Source organism: Megalops cyprinoides, chromosome 1 (assembly GCF_013368585.1).
Source record: "Megalops cyprinoides isolate fMegCyp1 chromosome 1, fMegCyp1.pri, whole genome shotgun sequence".
Lineage (NCBI taxonomy): Eukaryota > Metazoa > Chordata > Actinopteri > Elopiformes > Megalopidae > Megalops > Megalops cyprinoides.
Genome location: NC_050583.1, coordinates 52,810,667 through 52,831,151, shown reverse-complemented (window position 1 = coordinate 52,831,151; position 20,485 = coordinate 52,810,667). Strand labels below are relative to the sequence as shown.

General features: G+C 46.5%; 1 protein-coding gene across 1 annotated transcript in view; it reads right to left on the bottom strand.

Annotated features, from left to right (window-relative positions):
• Nucleotides 1-20,485, bottom strand: part of LOC118773531 (disintegrin and metalloproteinase domain-containing protein 12-like) — a 78,933-nt gene that overhangs the window by 38,090 nt on the left and 20,358 nt on the right. Inside the window, exon 4 of the mRNA XM_036522514.1 lies at nucleotides 1,860-1,941. Coding sequence (XP_036378407.1) covers nucleotides 1,860-1,941 — 82 coding nt within the window. The remainder of the gene's footprint in view (nucleotides 1-1,859; nucleotides 1,942-20,485) is intronic.

Below are 20,485 nucleotides of genomic sequence, written 5' to 3'. Positions count from 1 at the left end.
CAGCACTGGGCTTTTCAAAGCACAGTCCAGAAGTGCCTGGGGGCTCTTGCACAATATGAACAAGGCCCTCAGAACACTTTGGGAAAACAAAAAAAGTACTAAAAATACAGTAAATCTAAAGACTATAAAATAGTCAACCGCATACTATCTATAATTCCTAATGTGGCCTGTAAGATGAACCCAAATGCAAGTTTTACGCTACAGCATACATGCAGTATCACTTATTGTGCATGTAGCCAGTGGTGGATTTAGCTATGGGCGACATGGGCAGCCGCCCAAGGTGGCATCTTGCCGGGGGCAGCACGGGGCGCCCACACAAAAAAAAAACGTAATGGTGACATTTGCGTGAACGGTTTTCTATCACTCATTTGCACGTCATGTCAATGATATCATGTCACCCTGTGGGTCAATTAACCTTGTCGGAGTGGGCATCCTGATTCTAGTATGTGAGCTAGGAAGGCTACTGCCTGGGAAGGTCTCCCACTCAGAAGATGGGGGTAGGGGGTAGGTTGACCTCAGGTCTCCCCACTGGAAGCCCAAGGTAGGGAGAGCGGGGAAATCTATCAAATAGTGCACCTCTAACTTTGAACAGTACTAATGCAATTAGTAAAATCAGTCACACTACGAAATGCTACCAAATAAACCACAAATCATTCATAATACTGTGAATATATAGTTTCACAGACATATTTTTGCATTTTTTCTGGTTTGTGTGAAATCATTAAGAATAATATAAAACCAGTCTGCACACCACCAAGGTGAACTGGTTTAGTCTTGACTCTTGGTTGTCAGTGTTGGGGCATGGGTAATGTATTGATGCTCAAGTGCCAAATCAACACAAATGGATAAGAAAAGGTCTAAGCCATCAGATGCCCAGCTTAGGAAAAAGAGGAAAGAAGAAGAGGAAAAACACACAAAAGATAAAGGTATGCAGCTATGTCATCTCTTTATGAGTATAATATTATGCATGTAATGAAACAGGGTAGTATAACACTTATGGTTGTTAGCCTATGTTGCTATGTTGATTGGGTATAATTTCACAGTTTCATCACGAAAATGTGTGTAGCCTGCAGCAAAACGATTACAACCTAACTAGCACATTATTGATTTGGTTTTGACTTTCATTGAGGTGACATCATAAAGGTTTTCTGTGATTGTATTGACTAGGTCCTGAGCTCAGTAAGGGGAATGCTGTAGGCTAACTTAAAAGATGTCTATATTATGCTGATATTTTGTATCTTTTGTGATATATTGAGTCTTTTGGGGTGCCTTATGCCTAGAATTAGCCAAGGAGGTTGTATGGTTCATTTGGTTCCTATTCTGAAAGTTTGATAAATTGTGCGTAATGACATGTATATTTAACTGTGCAACAAATGTTCCAAATGTCTGAATAAAATTTACAGTTAGTGCAGAATGGTGATTTTTTTGTTGTTAGCGGAGGGGGGCTGGATAGACACACAATTTAGCTGGGGGGTGGGGCTGAAGAGGGGGTTCGCCCAGGGCACCATACAAGCTAGAACCGCCACTGCATGTAGCATACATTGCATTATTGTCATTTAGCAGACGTTCTTACCCAGAGCGAATTATTTTTACATGTTACCCATTCATACAGCTAGATGTTTTACTGAGGCAATTTTGGGTGAAGGACCTTGCCCAAGGGTGCAACAGCAGTGCCCCAGTGGGGAATTGAACCAGCAACCTTTTTGTTACAAGCCCTGCTCCTTACTATGTTATGAATACACTGCATCCTGGCCTAGCTTCCTTTCTATGTGGCTGGTCTGAAAAATGGTCAAAATCACCAGTGCTTTTCCACAGCATCAAAACACCAAGCAAGACAAATCCCCTGATTTCCAGCCTACCGTTGAGTTGTGGGAGCCGGTAGAAACCGCACTTCCATCCTCCAGGTAGTGTGTCTCTGTGTAATGACTCGCAAACAGCCCCCTGCAGGTAAAGGATCAAAAGAAGAGAGAAAAAATTGAGTTAAAGCACCACAGGACTCCACACCCCGCATAACACAAACATGCTCTGAATATTATTCCCCTCAACGGCAGCTTTTATGAATCCAGCCTGCGAAGGGAAAGACATGATGAATGAAATAAATACATGAATAAGTAAATAATGTAAGAAATCTTGAGCCTTGAAGGAGAGTTAAGCAGGGAAGCAGAGGAGAGCTATGAGAGGTAGGAGAAGGTAGCAGTATGGCCTTGAAATGAGCATGAGCTAACATAATGATGAGTGGATGATTACAGGGTATGCATGTGTGTGTGTGTGTGTATGTGTATGTGTGTGGAGAGGGGGTTTGATAGTGTGAATGTATGTGTGTGTGTGTGTGTGCGTGTGTGCATGTGTGTGTGTGTGAGCAAGTGAAAAGGGGTATTAAGAGTATGAGTGTGTGTGGAGAGCGGTATAAGAGTGTGAGTGTGTGCATGTTTGTGTGGATGGAGTTGTGTGAGTGTGTGTGTGTGTGTGTGTGTGTGTGTGTGTATGTGAGCAAGTGAAAAGGGATATTAAGAGTATGAGTGTGTGCGTGTGTGTGTGTGTGTGTGTGTGTGTGTGAGCAAGTGAAAAGGGGTATTAAGAGTATGATTGTGTGTGGAGAGCAGTATAAGAGTGTGAGTGTGAGTGTGTGCATGTTTGTGTGGATGGAGTTGTGTGTGTGTGTGTGTGTGTATGTGTGTGTGTGTGTGTATGTGAGCAAGTGAAAAGGGATATTAAGAGTATGAGTGTGTGCGTGTGTGTGTGTGTGTGTGTGTGTGTGTGTGTGTGTGTGTGTGTGTGTGTGTGAGCAAGTGAAAAGGGGTATTAAGAGTATGAGTGTGAGTGCGTGTGTGTGTGTGTGAGCAAGTGAAAAGGGGTATTAAGAGTATGAGTGTGAGTGCGCGTGTGTGTGTGTGTGTGTGTGTGTGTGTGTGTGTGTGAGCAAGTGAAAAGGGGTATTAAGAGTATGAGTGTGAGTGCGCGCGCGTGTGTGTGTGTGTGTGTGTGAGTGTGTGTGTGCGAGTATCTGTTTGTCACTGCAGGACATGAGCAGATGTCTGGCTGGTGATAACCGAATGGAAAGGAACACCCATAAGTGGCCGGATCATTTTTCTGACCTCACCGCTGAGGATTTGGTGCACGCGGGGGTGCGGTGCTCGCGCACTCACCCTCTCGTTCGGGCTGTTCGCTCTGCAACATTTCCTGCCTCCCTCACAGAGGTCCATGAAAATAAAGAGCTGGAAGCAATCAGGGATCAAAGTCTCACAGCTGAGATCAGCGAGCCCCATCAAAACATTTATTTTTTTTTATGAACAAATGTCTTAATTAAGCTTGATTCCTGACTCAGACAGGCAGAACGAGAACATCTGCCCACCCCTCTCAAACATGTGATTAATGGTGTCTGTGTGAGAGCATGCTCCAGCATCAGGGAACACAGAGGAAGACCAAAGGGCCAAAACGGAGCACACATGAGGGTCTGTAAGCGCCCCTGCCAAACCATCCCCGTACCATGTCTACATTACATTACATTCCATGCATTTAGCAGACGCTCTTATCCGGAGCGACTTCCAGCACAATAGTGTATCCGTTCAAGTTAAATGAGGAACAGTGTCAGACAAGACTAACAACGCTCCCAGACCAGTGTCTATTAATGGATCATGGTCTGCAGAGCTGTGTCACTCTCTCTGTCCCATGCGAATGGATCACAAGCTATGGCGGCAACCCTCCGCAATGGGGCGTCCAAAAGCACACAGCACTGAGCAGCAGAGAGAGCATCGCATTACTTATCGCAACGCTGACGACGTCGGCTCTGTGTTTACTGATCAGATGTATTTTCGTGACACACAGGGGGCTGAAGTGCCATTTGCATTGCATTCTGTGTGGTGGGCGCAGCATCATGGTGGATCCCAGTTCCGAAACACAGTGAGCAATATCCCCCCTGAGGAGGCGGGCTTCGAGCCGACCCTCCATCTCTCTCGATGGTGACGATAAGTCAACCTGTTTAGCCCTCTGACGGCTGGCTGAGGCCATGCAGCCAGCAAAGGTCTTAAACCAGCGCACTGAGGAAAAAAAATTCTGCCTTGATGATGAAATCCACATGTAACCTCCTAATCAGCGAGGGCACGTGGTCCATGTTCAACATCATCTCTCAGGGTGCCACACAGCTGGGCATTGGGCCGGTGGTTCAGCTATACAGGCTGGGCTCTTCTGGGTCAAACCGCACAGAACTTTCCCGTTTGTCTGAGAGCAGGTCGAATGAAGCTACGGAAATAAAGAGTCTTAAAGAGCATTTATTACTTGCTGTGATAATGAAACGCAGGCGAGAGACAGTGGAAAGAGTGTCGAATTTTCTTAGGTGGCTGTTACAAATTAGCCGTGTTCCTGTGAGAACTACAGCGGCGGAGATCTTCTGGGGTTTGAGACATGCATTACGGAGTCAGCCAGACCTTGGACCCATGTCCTTTATGCATCGCCCATCTGTGCTACAGGGACCTCTTGCAAAAGCCTTTTGGAAGCAAATCCCCTCTGTTTCTACTAAAGTCCAATCAAATAATAAACTCTTACTCAGCAAAAGCATGACTGACACAAACTTGGAAACGGCAAGCCCCTGCTGTGCTTTTATCAAGAACATATACATGAAATTTACTGATTTTCATAAATCTTTTCAATAACTTATGATCGTTATGTATTTCTTTTGGAATGAATAGAGACACTCAATATTAAACACAATATTACTGGCAGTTTTATTGGTGAATAGCAGTAGATAGAAGAAAAAATCAAGACCAAACGACTAAAGCTTGGTGCATTTCCCAATTTCTATATTATTTTCCTCTACAAAGTGGAACAGAATAAATATATTAGGTACATCTTGTAATAGATGTCAGAAATGTCTCTTCCATTGAAAAAAAAAAAACATTTATTAGTTTATATATAACCAAAAATAAAAATATGAAAGTGAAGTCTCTTACATCCTGTGTTGTACTGTAGTTGTTGCTTGGCACAAAATGTATACTGAATTACTTATTGAGGCATCTTAGTTAATGCATGGATGATAAAGCTGTGATGATATATTTTAGTAGTGTTTTAAGCACAGGTGTGAATAAAATTACTAGTATGTCAAATACTTAATGGGACCTTTTGATTGTGTGGGTGTGTGTTTTTAACACTTTTCAAATTAAATAAGAGTTTCATTCCATTAGCACACACTTCCACCTGAGAGGTACATGACCGTGACATGTAACGGTTCATCCTTCCCGGGAACAAAGACCGATTCTGTGGTCCCATGGGAGAGTTTGCGGCCCGGATCGGATCGCGCCATCTTCGCTAATTACGCTAATTCATTTTGTCCGGGAGGTCACGCAGCGACGGAGTAGCGCTTTGAACACGGGGGTAATTAAAAATCTCATCGAAAACTCTAGATGGGGCGCCGCAGGATTTGGCGCCACGGTTGGCGGAGCGCCAGCCTCATGTTCGTTACGCGCGACGGTTGGATTTATCGCCGGTTTCACCTGAGAGCGCGCAAGCAACCGGGTTCATGCGGAGACCTATAAAGCGGGCACAGCGGCACAGCGGGCGCGTTAGCTGTTGTGCACACAGCCTCGGCTGCGCAGAGTGAAAGGCGCAGTGGGGCAATGGAAGATGTGAGCGGCAAACTGGGGATCTGTGAGAAAGCAAGGCAGGCGGTAAATATCACAACCTACACGCAGAGTAGGTTTGGCCATTAAACACGGTAGAGCTGTAACTATATTAAAGACAAACCTCCAAGTTAATCCATTATTATTCCTGGGTGCCATTTTGCCATAGGCCTACGTTTGAACCTTTATAATATGCATTTCCCAGGCACAGAGAGAGAAACTGTAATTTGTGATGACACGGGTTGGTTGACAGGTGTTACGTGACCGTGGGGAGACAGGGACTAATATGCAGCTGGCGATAAGGACGTTTTTCTTAATTGCACTTTAATTTGATGCTGCGTCTCAATGACACAGCGGGTCTTTATTAAAAACCTAGATAAAAATACATTCCATTAATAATTATATTCCACCAGTGCATTGACACAACTGTCTTCATTTCCATAACTTTAATAATGGCTTGAATCAATAATCATTGAGTCCGCCACCCACAGAGTCTATTGTGGTTCATCACACCCGGACAACAATCTAATTAGGGAATTCTCTAGAAATACACAGGTTAAATATGATTAACGAGCACCTTCTAGCCATGTCACAAAGGTCCTGTACATTTCTTTCGTTCGCTGTTATTAAAAGAAAAACGTTATTTTTACGGAAGCCTTTCATAACTGTAGGCGTGAATTTAATTGAACACATAAGAGCGCAGGCAGAAATGACATTGAACAAAATAAGAGAATTGTATTAGCAATTTCGGAAATGCAGTTTCCTGTTCAAGTAGCAGCGTCGGATTTTTTTCACCAACTGTCAAGTGAAGAGTACTTTCTCATAATGTTTTGAGGGTTCTGTTGACAATGCAATATGTATTCTTCAGGCAGATGGAGACGTAGGCTCCAGTGTACCACTTCAGTAAGGGCTGGTCGGCGCACAAAAATATGTGATACGCGCATTTCAGAGTGGCATCTGCTCTTCGCTTCCGTCTCTTTACACGGATACACAGAGACATTTGGCGAAAACACGCAAAGGCCCGGAATTAACCGCAGACGACAGAGCGCGGCACGGTTCTGCGAGCGCAATCACGGGAAAATAGGTCAAGACCAATTTGCCAGTCGGAGTGAGAGAAACACCATAGCGCACCATACCACCACCCCCACCCTCCCATCCTCCCATCCTCTATGTGCTTTTCACAACCTTTTACACTATTTCAATCGAGGCGAGTCCCCATAATGTGGAGAATTTTCCGGGCTTGTATTCGTGAAGACTCAGCAAGATGTATTTCTGCGCAAGTAATTCGCAGAGTGAATGCCTTAAAATTGGTGAGAACTAACTCAATCTGTATTTGTGATCATTCGAGGCGATAATGAGCGTTTCCGAACATTAACAAAACACGTTGAGGAATCGCTTTAAAACTCCCAGCAACCCGAGCACCAAAGAGAAGCTGACAGTTTATTCATGTTTTGAGCCCTCAGACTGCCTTCCTGTGCACGAGCAGCACGGATCACTGGAGTCAGAATATTTCATCTGTAACTGTCCAGATGCCGTCCATATGCCTTATTTCAAAAAGCCAAAGCATGTTTGCTTCTACTTTTTGTAAGAAAAAGAATGATCGCAAATGAAATTATGGACAGAGCACTGAAGAGCGATGCTCTCGTGTTTCCTTGAAGCTCCCAGACTATTGCTTTTCCATACACTTCTGTTTTGTTGGCTCCATTGCAACTGGGTCTCCGAAGGTTGATAAACACAGCTTCCACAGTACACATTTACAGAAACCCATCCAGGGTTGGAAAGGGCCAGTGCTGTTTCAACAACATTCCTTTCAAGTTCGTTTTATTTTTTTTTATAATTTCATAACCCTTGTGACTCCATTGAGCTCTCCTGGGCCCGGAGACGCGCAATATTGCCTCCTCTAAACTGTCTGAGTCAGTCCCTCTCTGAGCCTGTCGTAAACATAGTCATTACTTCTCCTCGGGTGCCATTAGATAAGGCAGGCGAAGGGATGAACAAAACAGAGAGAACACAGCTATGGCTAACGGGTCTAATTTCATTTACACAAGCGGCTGCGCCCCCAAGCTGATCTCGGGTTCAGCCGAGTTTTTACCCCAGCCGCGTTTTGTTTGAGACCTCAGAGAAATGTGCAGCCAAGAAAAGGAGACGAAGGGGAGCGGAAAAAAAAGACACTCAGAGAGTTGGAAAATGATTTTCAGTGTCTTGGCTCTGCAGTGGACCGGTCAGCTGCGCTGTAACCGTGCCCATCTTATTAAGGATGGGGCGATGGATATGCAGACTCAAAATCGGGTCACGCCTGATCTTCCGGCACTTTCCGCACTGAGACTTTGTCCCTCTGTATGACACTGTTTTTTGGGGGATCTCTCCATCTCCCTGCAGTGGTAACTGTGACAGTGGTGGTCTGAGTGGCATGCTAAGGAAGATCTCATTAAACCAGAGCAAACCCACAAAATCAATACGTAAAGTGCCACAGTGTACAGAAGCTTATGCACTCATCTCTGATTGATAATGAAGGTCAAATGCACATGATATCAATTATTATGGCTCTGTGACTGATACCAGTTTATAATGGCTCACTAAACTGGAATTAGGAAGCACAGTCTCAGTTGGAATGAGGTGTTCTGATTTTGGCTACAGGAGAACAGGGAACAGTGGCTCGGCCTGTTGCTCATCTCTACACTGATTAGGCTATCACTGATCTTTGGACAGGAGACTAAGCTGCTGATCTCTCCCCAGCAGCTACTGTAACACTACCGAGGGACTTTTCACACGTTAGTGACAGTAATAAGAGCTGAATACGCACAGGCACAGATAAAATGCACAAATATACAAAATATGCAAAATTACTCTAGTAACTTCTCTTTAGTCTAAATCATGCCCTATCCATGCTCACTTAAAAAGTATGCATAACTAAGGGGATACGACAGCCACACAGTAAATTACACTGCTGTAGACTTTAATAGTTGCAAGTCTAACATGAAGTGAATGAGTTACTTCGGCTTTAGAAAGTTCAATTTTTTTTTTTTTTTCAAACAGACCTTTACTAACTCTTACAATGAAGACAAAGCACTGTTGTGGTTTGGTATCATGAAATGCCCTGGATTAAATGCAAGAGAAAACAGAATTAGGTAAGAGGTGAAAGAGAAAAGCAGAGAGCCGTCAGAGAGGGGCGAAGTCCATGAGCGCTTGGGCCAGAAGCGAGGGGTGGGAGCTGAAATGACACGGCCGGGAGCGGACTTCGGAGGGATAACCCCCCGCCCCAGCCTCGCCCCTCCACCCACATCCCCCCCAGCACACCCATTCCCTGCCATCTGTGGAAAGGGCTCTGGAGGGAAGGGGGGGGAGAGTCCAGATGGGTCCTCTGTCGTTGGGTTTGTTTAGCTTCTGCTCTCAGTGTTTGGATTGGACGGCAGTGCCGGCACGGAGGGGAAACCGGCTCTTAGGCCTGGCAAGTGCTTGGGCCTAACACGTGCACTGAGCCCTGTCAAAGAGATGCTCTTTTCCCAGTGACCTACCTCTGCCTCAGAGCTCTAACTCTGTCTTTCTCTGCGCGTCTCCTCTCCCACACACTATCCTTCCCTCTCTCCCTGCCTCCCTCGTCACTCTTTCTTCCTGTCTCACATTCTTTCCGTTTCCCCATCTCCACTTCTCTCTCTCAGACACTCATTTATTTTCTATCACTCTCCCTCTTCCTCCTCTGTTGATGCATGTGTAGATACCAGAGTGCAATACGGCAGAATTGGATGACACACTATTATAGTCCCCACAAAGTCAAATCATCATAGTCAGATTAAATAGAAAGAAATGTGTGTGTGTGTGTTTTTTAAAGACAGCAGGGCACATGCTGCCGGTGTGCCTTTGAATAGTGTTCTTTGCTGTAATTGTTATAGTGTTAAAAACCTTAGCTGTATTTATGTATTACAGGGTGTGTGATGTAAAATTAGCATGAGCTGCCCTGTTTTTTTTTTAAAATACATTGTCATTAATGATGTCAGGCAGCAGTATCTGTAATACAGTATTAATAACAGGAAAGATGCAGCAGAACTTTAAGTCAATTTAGGGCATGTATTCAGTCTGGCTGACAGCAGTGTGGAGCAGTAGTGGTAAGGAGCAGGACTGAGGGCCAAGAGGTTGCTGGTTCAATTCCCCCATTGCTCTTGTACCCTTGGGCAAATTCAGTGATGCATGATACACCTATATCTAAATGTTCTCAAGGATATAGCTGAATGTGCAAGTTTTAGTTGTGGTGCCGAGGGAGTCAAAAATAGCAGATGAGAAAGGCAGCCACTGAACGTATGGAAAGATGGGGGTCATTTAAGGATGGACTAATGCATTCAAGATGTCTCCTTTCAACCTCTCTAGCCTCTAAACACTGTAACAAGATCAGAATCTCTCTCTTCAAGCTGTCAGACTCCCACGGTCTCTTTCAAGTGTAAACTCTTCCTAGATGTACCGCAGTGTACAGTGGTTTTAGTAAGGTATGGTGGTTGGTGAGCATGCGTACAACTCCCATCTAGGCCACCTGGTGAGTCATAGAGTGCTCTCCTCTCTCCCATGCTAAATAAAACATACCTAATGGTATTTCAGATATAAAAAGCTGTCTGTGACGCAGCTTAGCAAGGTGTTTAGATAGACCCTGGTCTTCTTTTACAGCTTGACGTAACTCTGCTAAAGAAGAAGTAAAATTTAAAAAAACTTTCTTCTGTGAGGAAAACACACCATCCAGAGCATAAGGACCTGTGGCAAGAGGCGCGTGTTACGAAATGATCTCTTTACTGGGCACTTGTGCAGACACACTGTTGTTGTATGTTGGGACTGTTCTTCTGGATGTATGAGCCTGTGTTGGTGCGCGTGTGCGTGCACATGTGTGCGTGCACGTGTGGGAGCGTGTTTGTCCGCGGGTGTGACGAACTGGGTTCGTGGCTCATGACTGCAAATATGGTGGCAATGTCTGCAAACCCAATTTTCCCCCCACAATGATTTCCCACCTTTCACTGAACCAGAATGCAAGTTAATGAGCCGACAGACCTACTTTTATAGGCGTCATTATTAAAACCACATATGCAATAATCAGCGGGGGGGGGGGGGTTCCGTTATATAACAAGCTACAGTGCTGAATGATTAAAGGTCTATCAGAGTCATGCCCCGTGACTTTAAACGAGCAGCCCGTCCAGGTAAAGAGGATGTAGTTACAGGACAGAGCTGCCACCGCAACGCCGCACACAAACAGAGCTCACTTCCAGTGCTGTCAGAACCCCGGGCTCTGGCTGGCCTAAACGCCAGTACAGTAAACTTTCTTGGAATCGCAGCGTGAGCAGGACACGCAGAAGAACAGCTAATAATAACCCGAAGAGTTCATAAAGACTGCTGGCCCCTCTGGAACCGCAGCAGGAGAGGGGGTTGACGGTCCCGCTCCCGCCGGTCCACAAAGTCGTAAAACTTTAATGCTATTAAACAAGCCCCAGACCGAAAACGCGGATAAGATGCCAGACTAAACAACGTAATGTCATGCTGTCTCTTAAGAGGTCATGACTGGCCATCAAAAATAAAGGCAGAGGTCTTCGACCACTTGTGTCCAGCTAAAGCTGTCCCTCATAAACATGAGGTCAACTTGTCGTGTACATGGTGTGAGATAATGTCCAGGGACTGTACTGCTTCGCCAGCTCTGTTTTGTCGACCTCAATGACATCTACATGCAAATATGTAATGTTACCGAACGACCATTAAGCGCATGTGAACACCGCAAGTGTTTTGATTCTTCATTTCTTTTTCCCTTACGTATTGAATTTGGCCAATTAAAACATTTTGGCACCTGTTTATGATGTCACCGTGACTCTGCTGAGAAGTCCCTTGAGGCAAACGTCAAATACAGAACACAGCTGAGCACCAATGGGTGTGACATGAGTGCAAACATTTTGCAAAAGAGCTGACCTTTATGTGAAGGTCAAACATGTTCAGAGGTCAAGGGAAGGTGAAGCCCTGACCCTGACTTTTCCTTCATATTTTTTATCTTTCCTGCTGGTGATATTAGGGAAAATCTCACAAATCGCATGCAACAAATCAAAGGTGCTTTCTATCGCCTCTAAGACCACAGATCTTTTGGATAAGTCTGAGATTATTCATCTAATCAACATTGCTCTTGCACTGCAGCACAGATGCTAACGCTTAACAAGCCAAGTTCATAAAGATTTATAACATTTTATCGCATTGCACCACTAATAACAGCATATGGAATCAAAATAATAAAAGGAATAAAAATCTTTACTGCTTTTCCAAGTTCCCTTTTTGTAGTGCAGGCCAACAAGGGCGTTCTGAAATGGTTAGCTGAGGCAACTCGTTACACAGCAAGCCAAGGACCGAATTCCCACAAAGCACGTTTTCCCTAATCCCGTTTTTGCTGCGCTGGGGCACTCCTTCCCGTTCCCACAGGGTACTCTACCTACTCCGTGTCGTTTTGGTAATAAACTCCACTGAATTGTTGTCCACAGTGCTCTGTGTAATGAGATGTGTCCCACACCTGGATAAAGATGGAGGCTCGTGATTAATGCTTCTTCAAGGAGGCAATCAGTTATTGCCTTGTTACGTGACATACCTAGACTGTGGGGGGCTGCGGAGCTGGGGGCTGACACCATGACAAATGTGACATTTATGTTTTATTCACGTATTTTCACCGGTGAAAAGAAATTTCCACCGCCATCCTGCCATGTTGTGTCATATTTTTTCCCTCTTTTTGAGACTGGAAACACTGTATGCATCATTTAAGGGGCCGTTTACTCAAACGCTATCTCTGTAGGGTGACGTCTAGAGCAATGGGGAAAAATGGAAAAACTGAGCTAGCGCTTCAAGGGACAGTCTACCTAAAGCCCAGTCACGTTGACCCTAATGGTTCTCACCAGCACGTAAGCATTTGTACCCGACCTTGCTTTGCAGCTTGCAACGAAGTCTGGAGTTACGATGAAGTTATGCTGAACCTGTAATTTTCGGCATGGCCACGTTGACACGCAGTTATTGGAGGAATCCTTTGAGGTTTCCTATTAATGCAAATTTCTCTAATTCGCGTGAATTGACCCCAGAGCACAATTCTGCAGCATCTATATTCATAACAATTTCTTACTGGAACTAATGAGAGACTGGGGAACAAGCAGTAAACCCCATTATTCTTTTAACACAATAAACATATGCATAAAAACATCCCCCCAATTAATTTAACCTGTCTGCTATGCAGCATGCCTCCTTCATTGTTCTGCTAGACTCTTCAGCTCTGTGTGTCTTGAGGGAAATCAAACAATTAAGACCTGAATGCAAATTTCTCCCTTCAGTTTTTTTTTTTTTTTGTCAGATTGTTTCCATATTGGCAAGCGGGTTTCTGTCTCTTGGTTCCTCTCAAATATCCTGTCTCAAGGTTTCTGGCTCACTCCGGAGCCACATCAGTGGGGCCGCAGTTTGTGAACCCAGTGAACACTTGTGTATACTTCCTCTGCCCTGAGAAAAGGCCGAACAACGAGTGCTGGGAAGAAAGGATGTTGAGTGAGGGCTGTGATGGGGATGTGACAGCGTCGAATTATAATAAATAAAGCTCGAGTTTAAATGGAAACAGCCCATCTCCCAAATGTTTGTGCACTCGCAATTTCTCAACAACCTCCGGCACGGCCTGGCATGGCCTCTCCTCTTTGGCACTCTCTGGTGTGAGCAGTCTCTCTTCCTCAACAGTGTCTAATTTGAGTGATCTCTCTTCCTGGACAGTCTCTAATGTGCATGGCCTCTCCTCTTCAGCAGTTTCTGATGTGCATGGTCTCTCTTACTGGACAGTCTCTAGAGAACACGGCCTCTTTTCTTCAGCAGTCTCTGGTGTGAGCGGTCCCTCTTCCTCAACAGTCAATAATTTGTGTGGTCTCTCTTCCTGGACAGTCCCTTACAGGTATGGACTCTTCTTCAGCAGTCTCTAATATGCACAGTTCTGGATTCTCTGCAGTCTGTCCAGTCAGACCTCCAACACACCTGGTTTCTCTCCCTTAACAGTCTCTAGCTTTGGTGTTCCTTCTTCCTGGACAATCTCTGATGTGTGCTTTCTCTCCTGTTTGACAGTCTCTCATTCGCATGGTCTCTTTTACTGGACAGCCTCTAACGTGCGTGTCCTCTTTTTTTTAGTGGCCTCTAAAATGCATGGTTTCAGTTTCTCTGCAGTCAGACTTCCAACACGCCAGGTTTCTCTTCCTCCACATTCTCCAGCCACCCCAGTCACCGCAGCTGTGTTGATTCCCTGACAAAGCTAACATTCCTCACCCTGTTACACCATAAGCGTGGGCGAGGATGCAGCTTTCTGCTTTCTCTACAGTGATGTGCTCTTTGTAGGCCAGGAGGAGCTGCATTAATGCCTTTTACTCAGGTGAAATCTGACAATCGTCTGCACATGTGCTGAGGCTGGAGAAGGGAGCACTGTCCTCTTTTATGGCAGGTAATGATGGATTGCGCCAACAAACAGGGCTAGACGGAGTACATCATGGTGCTTTTTACCAAGATATGGCTGAATTCAGTATCTCTAAAGTAATCTGTTCCTCAGCTGTCTGTCTCTATGCACTCAAAAACACTTAAGATGACAGAGGAAATGAGAATTTTTTCTATGTATTTTTTAATCACTGAATGTAGTTTATTTTCTCGGCTCTTGCAGAGACAGGCAGTTCTCCTGCTCAGCCCTCATCTCCACAGACCTGCTCCTGCCCTTCCCCAGACGCCCTGGAATGACTATGAGAACTGTGTCATTCATAAGGCTGTTGGTTCCCTGAGGCCCACGTCTGAGCAGCACCCCCCCCCCCCCCACAATCCCCACAATCCATAGCCGGTGCCTCCGGCCAGGCCATGCGCTGTTTTCCTTGGCAAGGTGACTCGGTGACGAATGCTCCCCCCCCCCCCCCCCCCCCGCCCACTGTCCCCTGTCACCACAGGGATGAGGTGAGAGTGAGGAGTGATGCGGGGGTGGGGGTCCATGCCCTCCCGCGCCCTTCCGGATCCCAGCTCCCGTCAGGAAGAGCAGGCGGGGTCACCAAATTACACAGTCACCCCTCACCTCTGAGCCACGCTCCCTCATCGACATCCGAGCCAGGAAGTCAGAGCATGAGAGGCAGCAGAACAGGAGCAACACCAATGCCCCCCCCCAAAACACACATACAAACGAATGCTGACACCAGTGTGACCTGCTTACCCGCACCCCTCCCTCTCCCTCCACCCATCAGTCTTCCTCTCACTCCTCATTTCATGTCTCTGGCAGTCCATCTATCTGTTGTCACTGCCCTGAGAGTCCTCCCAGCACGCTCTCTTATCCAGAGCTGTGAGGATTTTCCCACAGAGAGCCACTTAACAATGATGGGGCTTGGGCAGAAACATCTGCTACCCCAATGAGTCTGAAAATGAGCCTTGTTTGTGTTTTGTGTTTTCCAACTGCATCATTTCAATTTAATGCATTACTTCAAAGCAAATTTAGTGGCATCCCAGGAACCCTTAAATAGAATTCCCTTTGAATCGTACCTTGTGCATTGGCAAAGACAACGGCTTTGCGTGGTCGACTCAGAGTTTTCATTTGCACCCACTTAACAGGCAAACAAAAGGACAGTATCTTAATATTCACTGATGTAACAACTATTGCAGGGGTGCCCTTTTCTAAAGAAGAGCTGCTATCCCCTGGAATTTTTAGCAACGCCAGCCAGCTTGTTCTGCTGAATTTGATTTTCCTTTTATTTGCAGATGTGTTTCCTTTTCCTTCCTGCTTGTCTACTTGCATCTGGGAGATCACAATGATGAGCTTCCTGGTTCAGCCACCAGCCTTGAACAGTGGGGTTCACCAAGTTCAGCACAACGGAATTGCGGGAACAGGAAGTGGAAGAGGAAGGCAGAGAACTCCGAGAGGGAGACACCAACCCGCACGCGGTCCAAATGGACCTATCTTTCAGACAGTGGAAAGCCGCGCGTGCAATCAGCAGCCTCAGAAATACGTCTCCGCTCTGAGATTTAGCTGTTTTCCTGTTTCCTCACGTCAGGGGTTTTTCAAAAACAGACAGCGACTTGGACGTCAGAATTGAGGGGGAAAGAAAAAACGTCTGGAAATGTCCCAGGGTGACACAAAAACGGTGGCCCAGACAGAACTCCGTCCTTGAGGAAACAGACCGCGCTTCAGAGAGCATCTGCCCTGCATCCCCAAAGAAACACTTGCGTCAAGTCATCCGAACAGAGATGCTCACATATTTTGCTCCAGCACTTTTTTTTCCCAGGCGATTCTCCTTGGCAACAACAGTGAGATTCAAATGTCATCACTTTGCCTTCAACCAATTACCCAGCCACCTATTTACGTAAGTGTCGGATATAAGGCTCAGCAGCTTGTAAGGGGCACTCATACTCGCTGCTTCATTTGTGATGATCTTTAGATGCTGGCAGAGCCCTCACCTCTTCAGCACTTCTATCTGGTTCCCTGATAATGAAAAAAAAACATACTCGCAAGACGTACCCTACGGTTATTAACCGGCAAGAAAGATTCCAAATATTCTACATTATAATGTATGGCGGTTTCTTTCCAAAACTAATATCTGCAACCTGGTGATGAATCGGCAAGAATTATAGGTTCTGAGAGGAACAAGGAAGAAACAGACACAGACACACTCCCTCACGGTCTGGAATATGTTTTGCATTCTTTTTGATAAATGATCTTGCAGATAAATTTGAACATGGTGCCTCATTAACATTTAAGTTCTTATAAGGTCTCGGAAAACACGCACGAGCGCGCACGTACACACATACACACACACATACACACACACACACACACACACACACAAAGAGCACCCTGAATATCACATATGCTTTGCTTTCTTTGCAACTTTTTTCTTTTTCTCCTCTTTGTTTTGCAGCACCAGATCTATCAGTGGACTCTTCTGAGAGAAACACAAGTTTTTGCCGAAACAGGAAGGCCTTGACATTGTTAGCTGACTGTTCTCATTTCGAGACATTTGTTTCACGTAACGCGTCAAAGAACAAGCAGGGGCTCGGTGATGCACACGTAATGCATCACTCCACAGCGTAACGCCCCTGACAGGTGACCCACACACATAAGGTTAAAAACCTCAGATGGACGGGTGGGGGGGGGGGGGGGGGGGGGGGGGTTGGGGGGCTGTCTGTTTCAACGATTCCTCAAACGGAAGGGACGAGCAGCGTTTCTGTCACGGTCCGGTCTTTTGCGGGGGGGAAAACGTGGAAGTCTCTCTCCAAGAAAATTTCGGGGGGCTGGCTTCTCCTGACTTCTCTGAAGCTGGCAGACAACCTACAGGCCAAAAAAAAAAAGCTTTGGAGCATTGTAGGTATTCCACGTTTCCAAATGGCCTTCCAATCAGTCCACGGCGGAGGCCGAGAGATGTCTCTAGCAGCTGGTCCCCCGGCCCCGTGGTTCCCCATCTGGAAAAGGTCTCAGCGTGGAGAAGCCCTCCAACCTGGACACCAGAATGGGCTGGGGGCTTGGGGCTGGGGGCTTGAGGGGGGAAGAGAGAGGGGGGGATCTCTGGCACTGACACTCAGTCAGTCGTGGGCCTGGCCGTATGCCTTCCGGGCAGTGGAACACACACACGCGCGCGCAAGCTCTACCCTGGACTCTGGACAACACCGTGGACGAGCTCTCTCTCTCTCTCTCTTCTGCGTCCAAGCAGAGAGCCTTTCCAAGGGCACTCAGCTTTTTTACCGGGCCTCTCTAATTGAGAGAGAATGCCGATGAGCGCAGGCCACCTTATTAATTACTGCTCTAAGCCGGGAAATAATTGGAGCTGCTGTGTGAGAGTAATTCTGTGTGAAAGTAAACCCCTATGAAGGGAGAGCTGAAGGCTGGGCGGAGGCGTGGGGGGGGGGGTTCTGTATCTCTTCACAGAGGAGAAAGTGCACGCTTTCCAGTGTCCTCTTTCACTGCAAACCCCCTCAGATCTTCCCCTGCGCTTCGCTAACGAGCTGACAAGAAACAGGAGCGCAGAGGGCTTGGTAAATAGAGCGACATCCCCACATAAACCACCCCCCACGCCCCAAATGATCTCAGACCTGCCCGCCACCTCTGCCCCTGGCCACTGAGGGAGAGCAGGCTGCGCTGGGGTCAGCACAGAGAGAAACAGGACACTCCCGCTTAGCGAGGGAGTCCCGGGTCAGTGGAGTAGTGCGGCTCTGCAGAGCGTCTGTCCTCCCATCTCTGGCTTATCGCGGCCTGGGAGGTCAGAGGGCACAGTGCTGTTTGTTTAGTCTGCCTAGAAACAGGGCCCGGCCATCATCGGCCATGCTCGAGAGGAGCTGTTTGACAGCTGCTGATCTGCCCATTACCGCTGTCTCCGCGGTTAGCAGGTCAATGGAGGAAACAGATAATGCGCTCTGGCAGGATGAACGGGGGGCCGAGAGTAGCCGCTGCTGCGCCAGGCCTCGTATCTCAGGCCTGACGTTTCTGATCCCCCCCGCCCCCCCCCCGGCAGATATCAGAGCCTGGTCATCCTTTCAAGAGACAATGACTGAGCGGCCGAGGGAGCGGACGTCACAGCTCCGGCCAGCTGTCTGTGAGAAACGTCAGATCTAAGAGACGTCAGGCGGCCTTCGGTCCAAACCGCTTGTAAGTCATTACCGTAGGGACAGCTGGCTGTCTTTGCAGCAGTTGTTTAACTTTGCTCCTGGTCTTTGAATACTGAACAATGATATGAACAACCGACATGGAAACATCCTGTTTTTCATGTTTGCTAACCAAATGAGTCATGGTACATGAAACAAAACCGTTGGTGTGGTAGGCTAAATGAGATATCTGCTGAGCAGTATAATGGATGCTTCACCTTTAAAAATGGCTGCTTTCTTGTATCATAGATAAATGAGTAGAATGGAGAAGAAAGTGTGACAGACATCAGTTTATACACCATACACACACACACATATACACACACGCTCTGACTGCTGTGCTCCAACATACACATACTGTGCACTGCTATTGTTCCTCCCTTGTAGGAATCAATAAAGTCCAATTATATTTTATTATGTTCTATTATATTTTAGTGTAGTCTAGTCTACTCTATTCTATGTCATAACATTAAGATTAACATTTACCAGCGTGCACTACGCCTTGAGGGAGACGCTGGAAGTTACTTTCTTGTGAGCGTTAAGAGACACAAAGTTATGTTTGGCTCGATTTCATGAGGAGACCTAGAGAATTTTGCTGTGGAGAAAAACCCTCTCATTCCAAACACATGGAAGTCTTACTCTGTGAGGAACCCACCTATTTTAAATCAGGCAACATACATCACCAATACACACACACCAACTGTCTACCAAAATTATGAGTATTTTGACCTTTCAGGACTGTTGCGTTAAAAATCTAGCATCTGAGGACACTTCCTCACAATCATAGGGCAATTAAAGAAAGACACCGTTTCTTTAAGATAAACATCTCACACAGAGTATCTCATAAAACCAGATTAATATATCCTGTCCAGGTGAATCTTGCGGTTATTCCTACCCCCAGTGCTACACAGGAGACTGCCAGGAGAAGATTGTGTACCTTGGGCAAAGGTTCAGTTTGCAGGGGGGATTAGACATTCATGGGAACAATATGTTTCTAAGGGAAGCAAGGAGCTGCACCGCACCCTATAAATACAACATGCATTTTTAACATTAACCCAGATTCCAACAAATAGAAAACAGACAGGACTACTGAATCAAGAATCAGGAGCTGTGTTTTCCAGCACAACACTGGTCTCTGCTATACTGGCTTAACAGTTTCAGTTTTGGAAATCTTCCACTGCGCTCTGTCTTCAGTCAGTGAACATTTCCCAGAATTCAATGCATCAGTGCCACACAGAACTCAACCCTTTTGGTTGGGTTATTGTAAAAAAATGTGCATGCGTTCACCTGATTGTACTGTACCAGAGGTGCTTTGAATGTGTTATACTAAAAAAAAGCCCTGATATGGACTTACATCCTTGTACATTGCGGCCTCTTTTTTTTAAAAAAGATGTCATGCTTTAACAGGGCAGAAAAGGTCCCGACCTGACAGGCATTACTGGCGGCACGGGTGGCGAAGCACTGATGCAGGGTGTGCACACAGCTCTGGGACACGCCCACGCGCGCAAGGCACCCCGAATGCAGCGGGCCGCCTTCAGTGAAACACGCTAAAGCAATTTCATTCCCGAGTCACGTCCTGAGACGCCGCCGCCGCCGCTCCAGTCGGAAAAGTTTCCGAACACGCAGTCGCTCCACACATTCTTGGGGGGAGCTAGGGAGGGAGCTAGGGAGGGGGGGTGTTAACCTGCTGCTTGCCCTAGAAGGCGCACCCCTGCAAGTGCCTCTGTTTTTCACAGAACACCTTCTTCAAACCTGGGGAGTTAGCCCTGGGACTTCAGGCCTCGATCATCACTGCTCAACACTTTGTCCCTCGGTAACTGCCTGCAGGGTTTGGGGGATGGCAGGGGTTTGACATTTTGATCGATCACGAAAAAAGGACTCCTTTACCGAGAACCCAGCTGGGGTTCCCCTGCAGAACATAAAGGCTTTTTCATACAGCGTTCCAGGACCGCAGTACCAATGCCCACTTGACCCGTAAGAGGAGAGACAGCATGGTGCCAATGCAGGGAGTAGCTGACTCCCCTTGGAGGGGTTAAATGCAGTTGCTAAAGCTGACACGTGTTGAGATCTGGGGCCAAACCCCGCCTTCATGGCCCCAGCCACCTGGGTCTGAACCTGGCACTGCACAGGCATTATATGCATGGGACAAACTATTAGTCTGTACGTGCCTGTGTGTACACTGAAATTAATAACTTATACACCATACCCACAGGGACATCTTAGTCATCAACTGTACTCGTCTCCTCCTTTGCACATGTGGA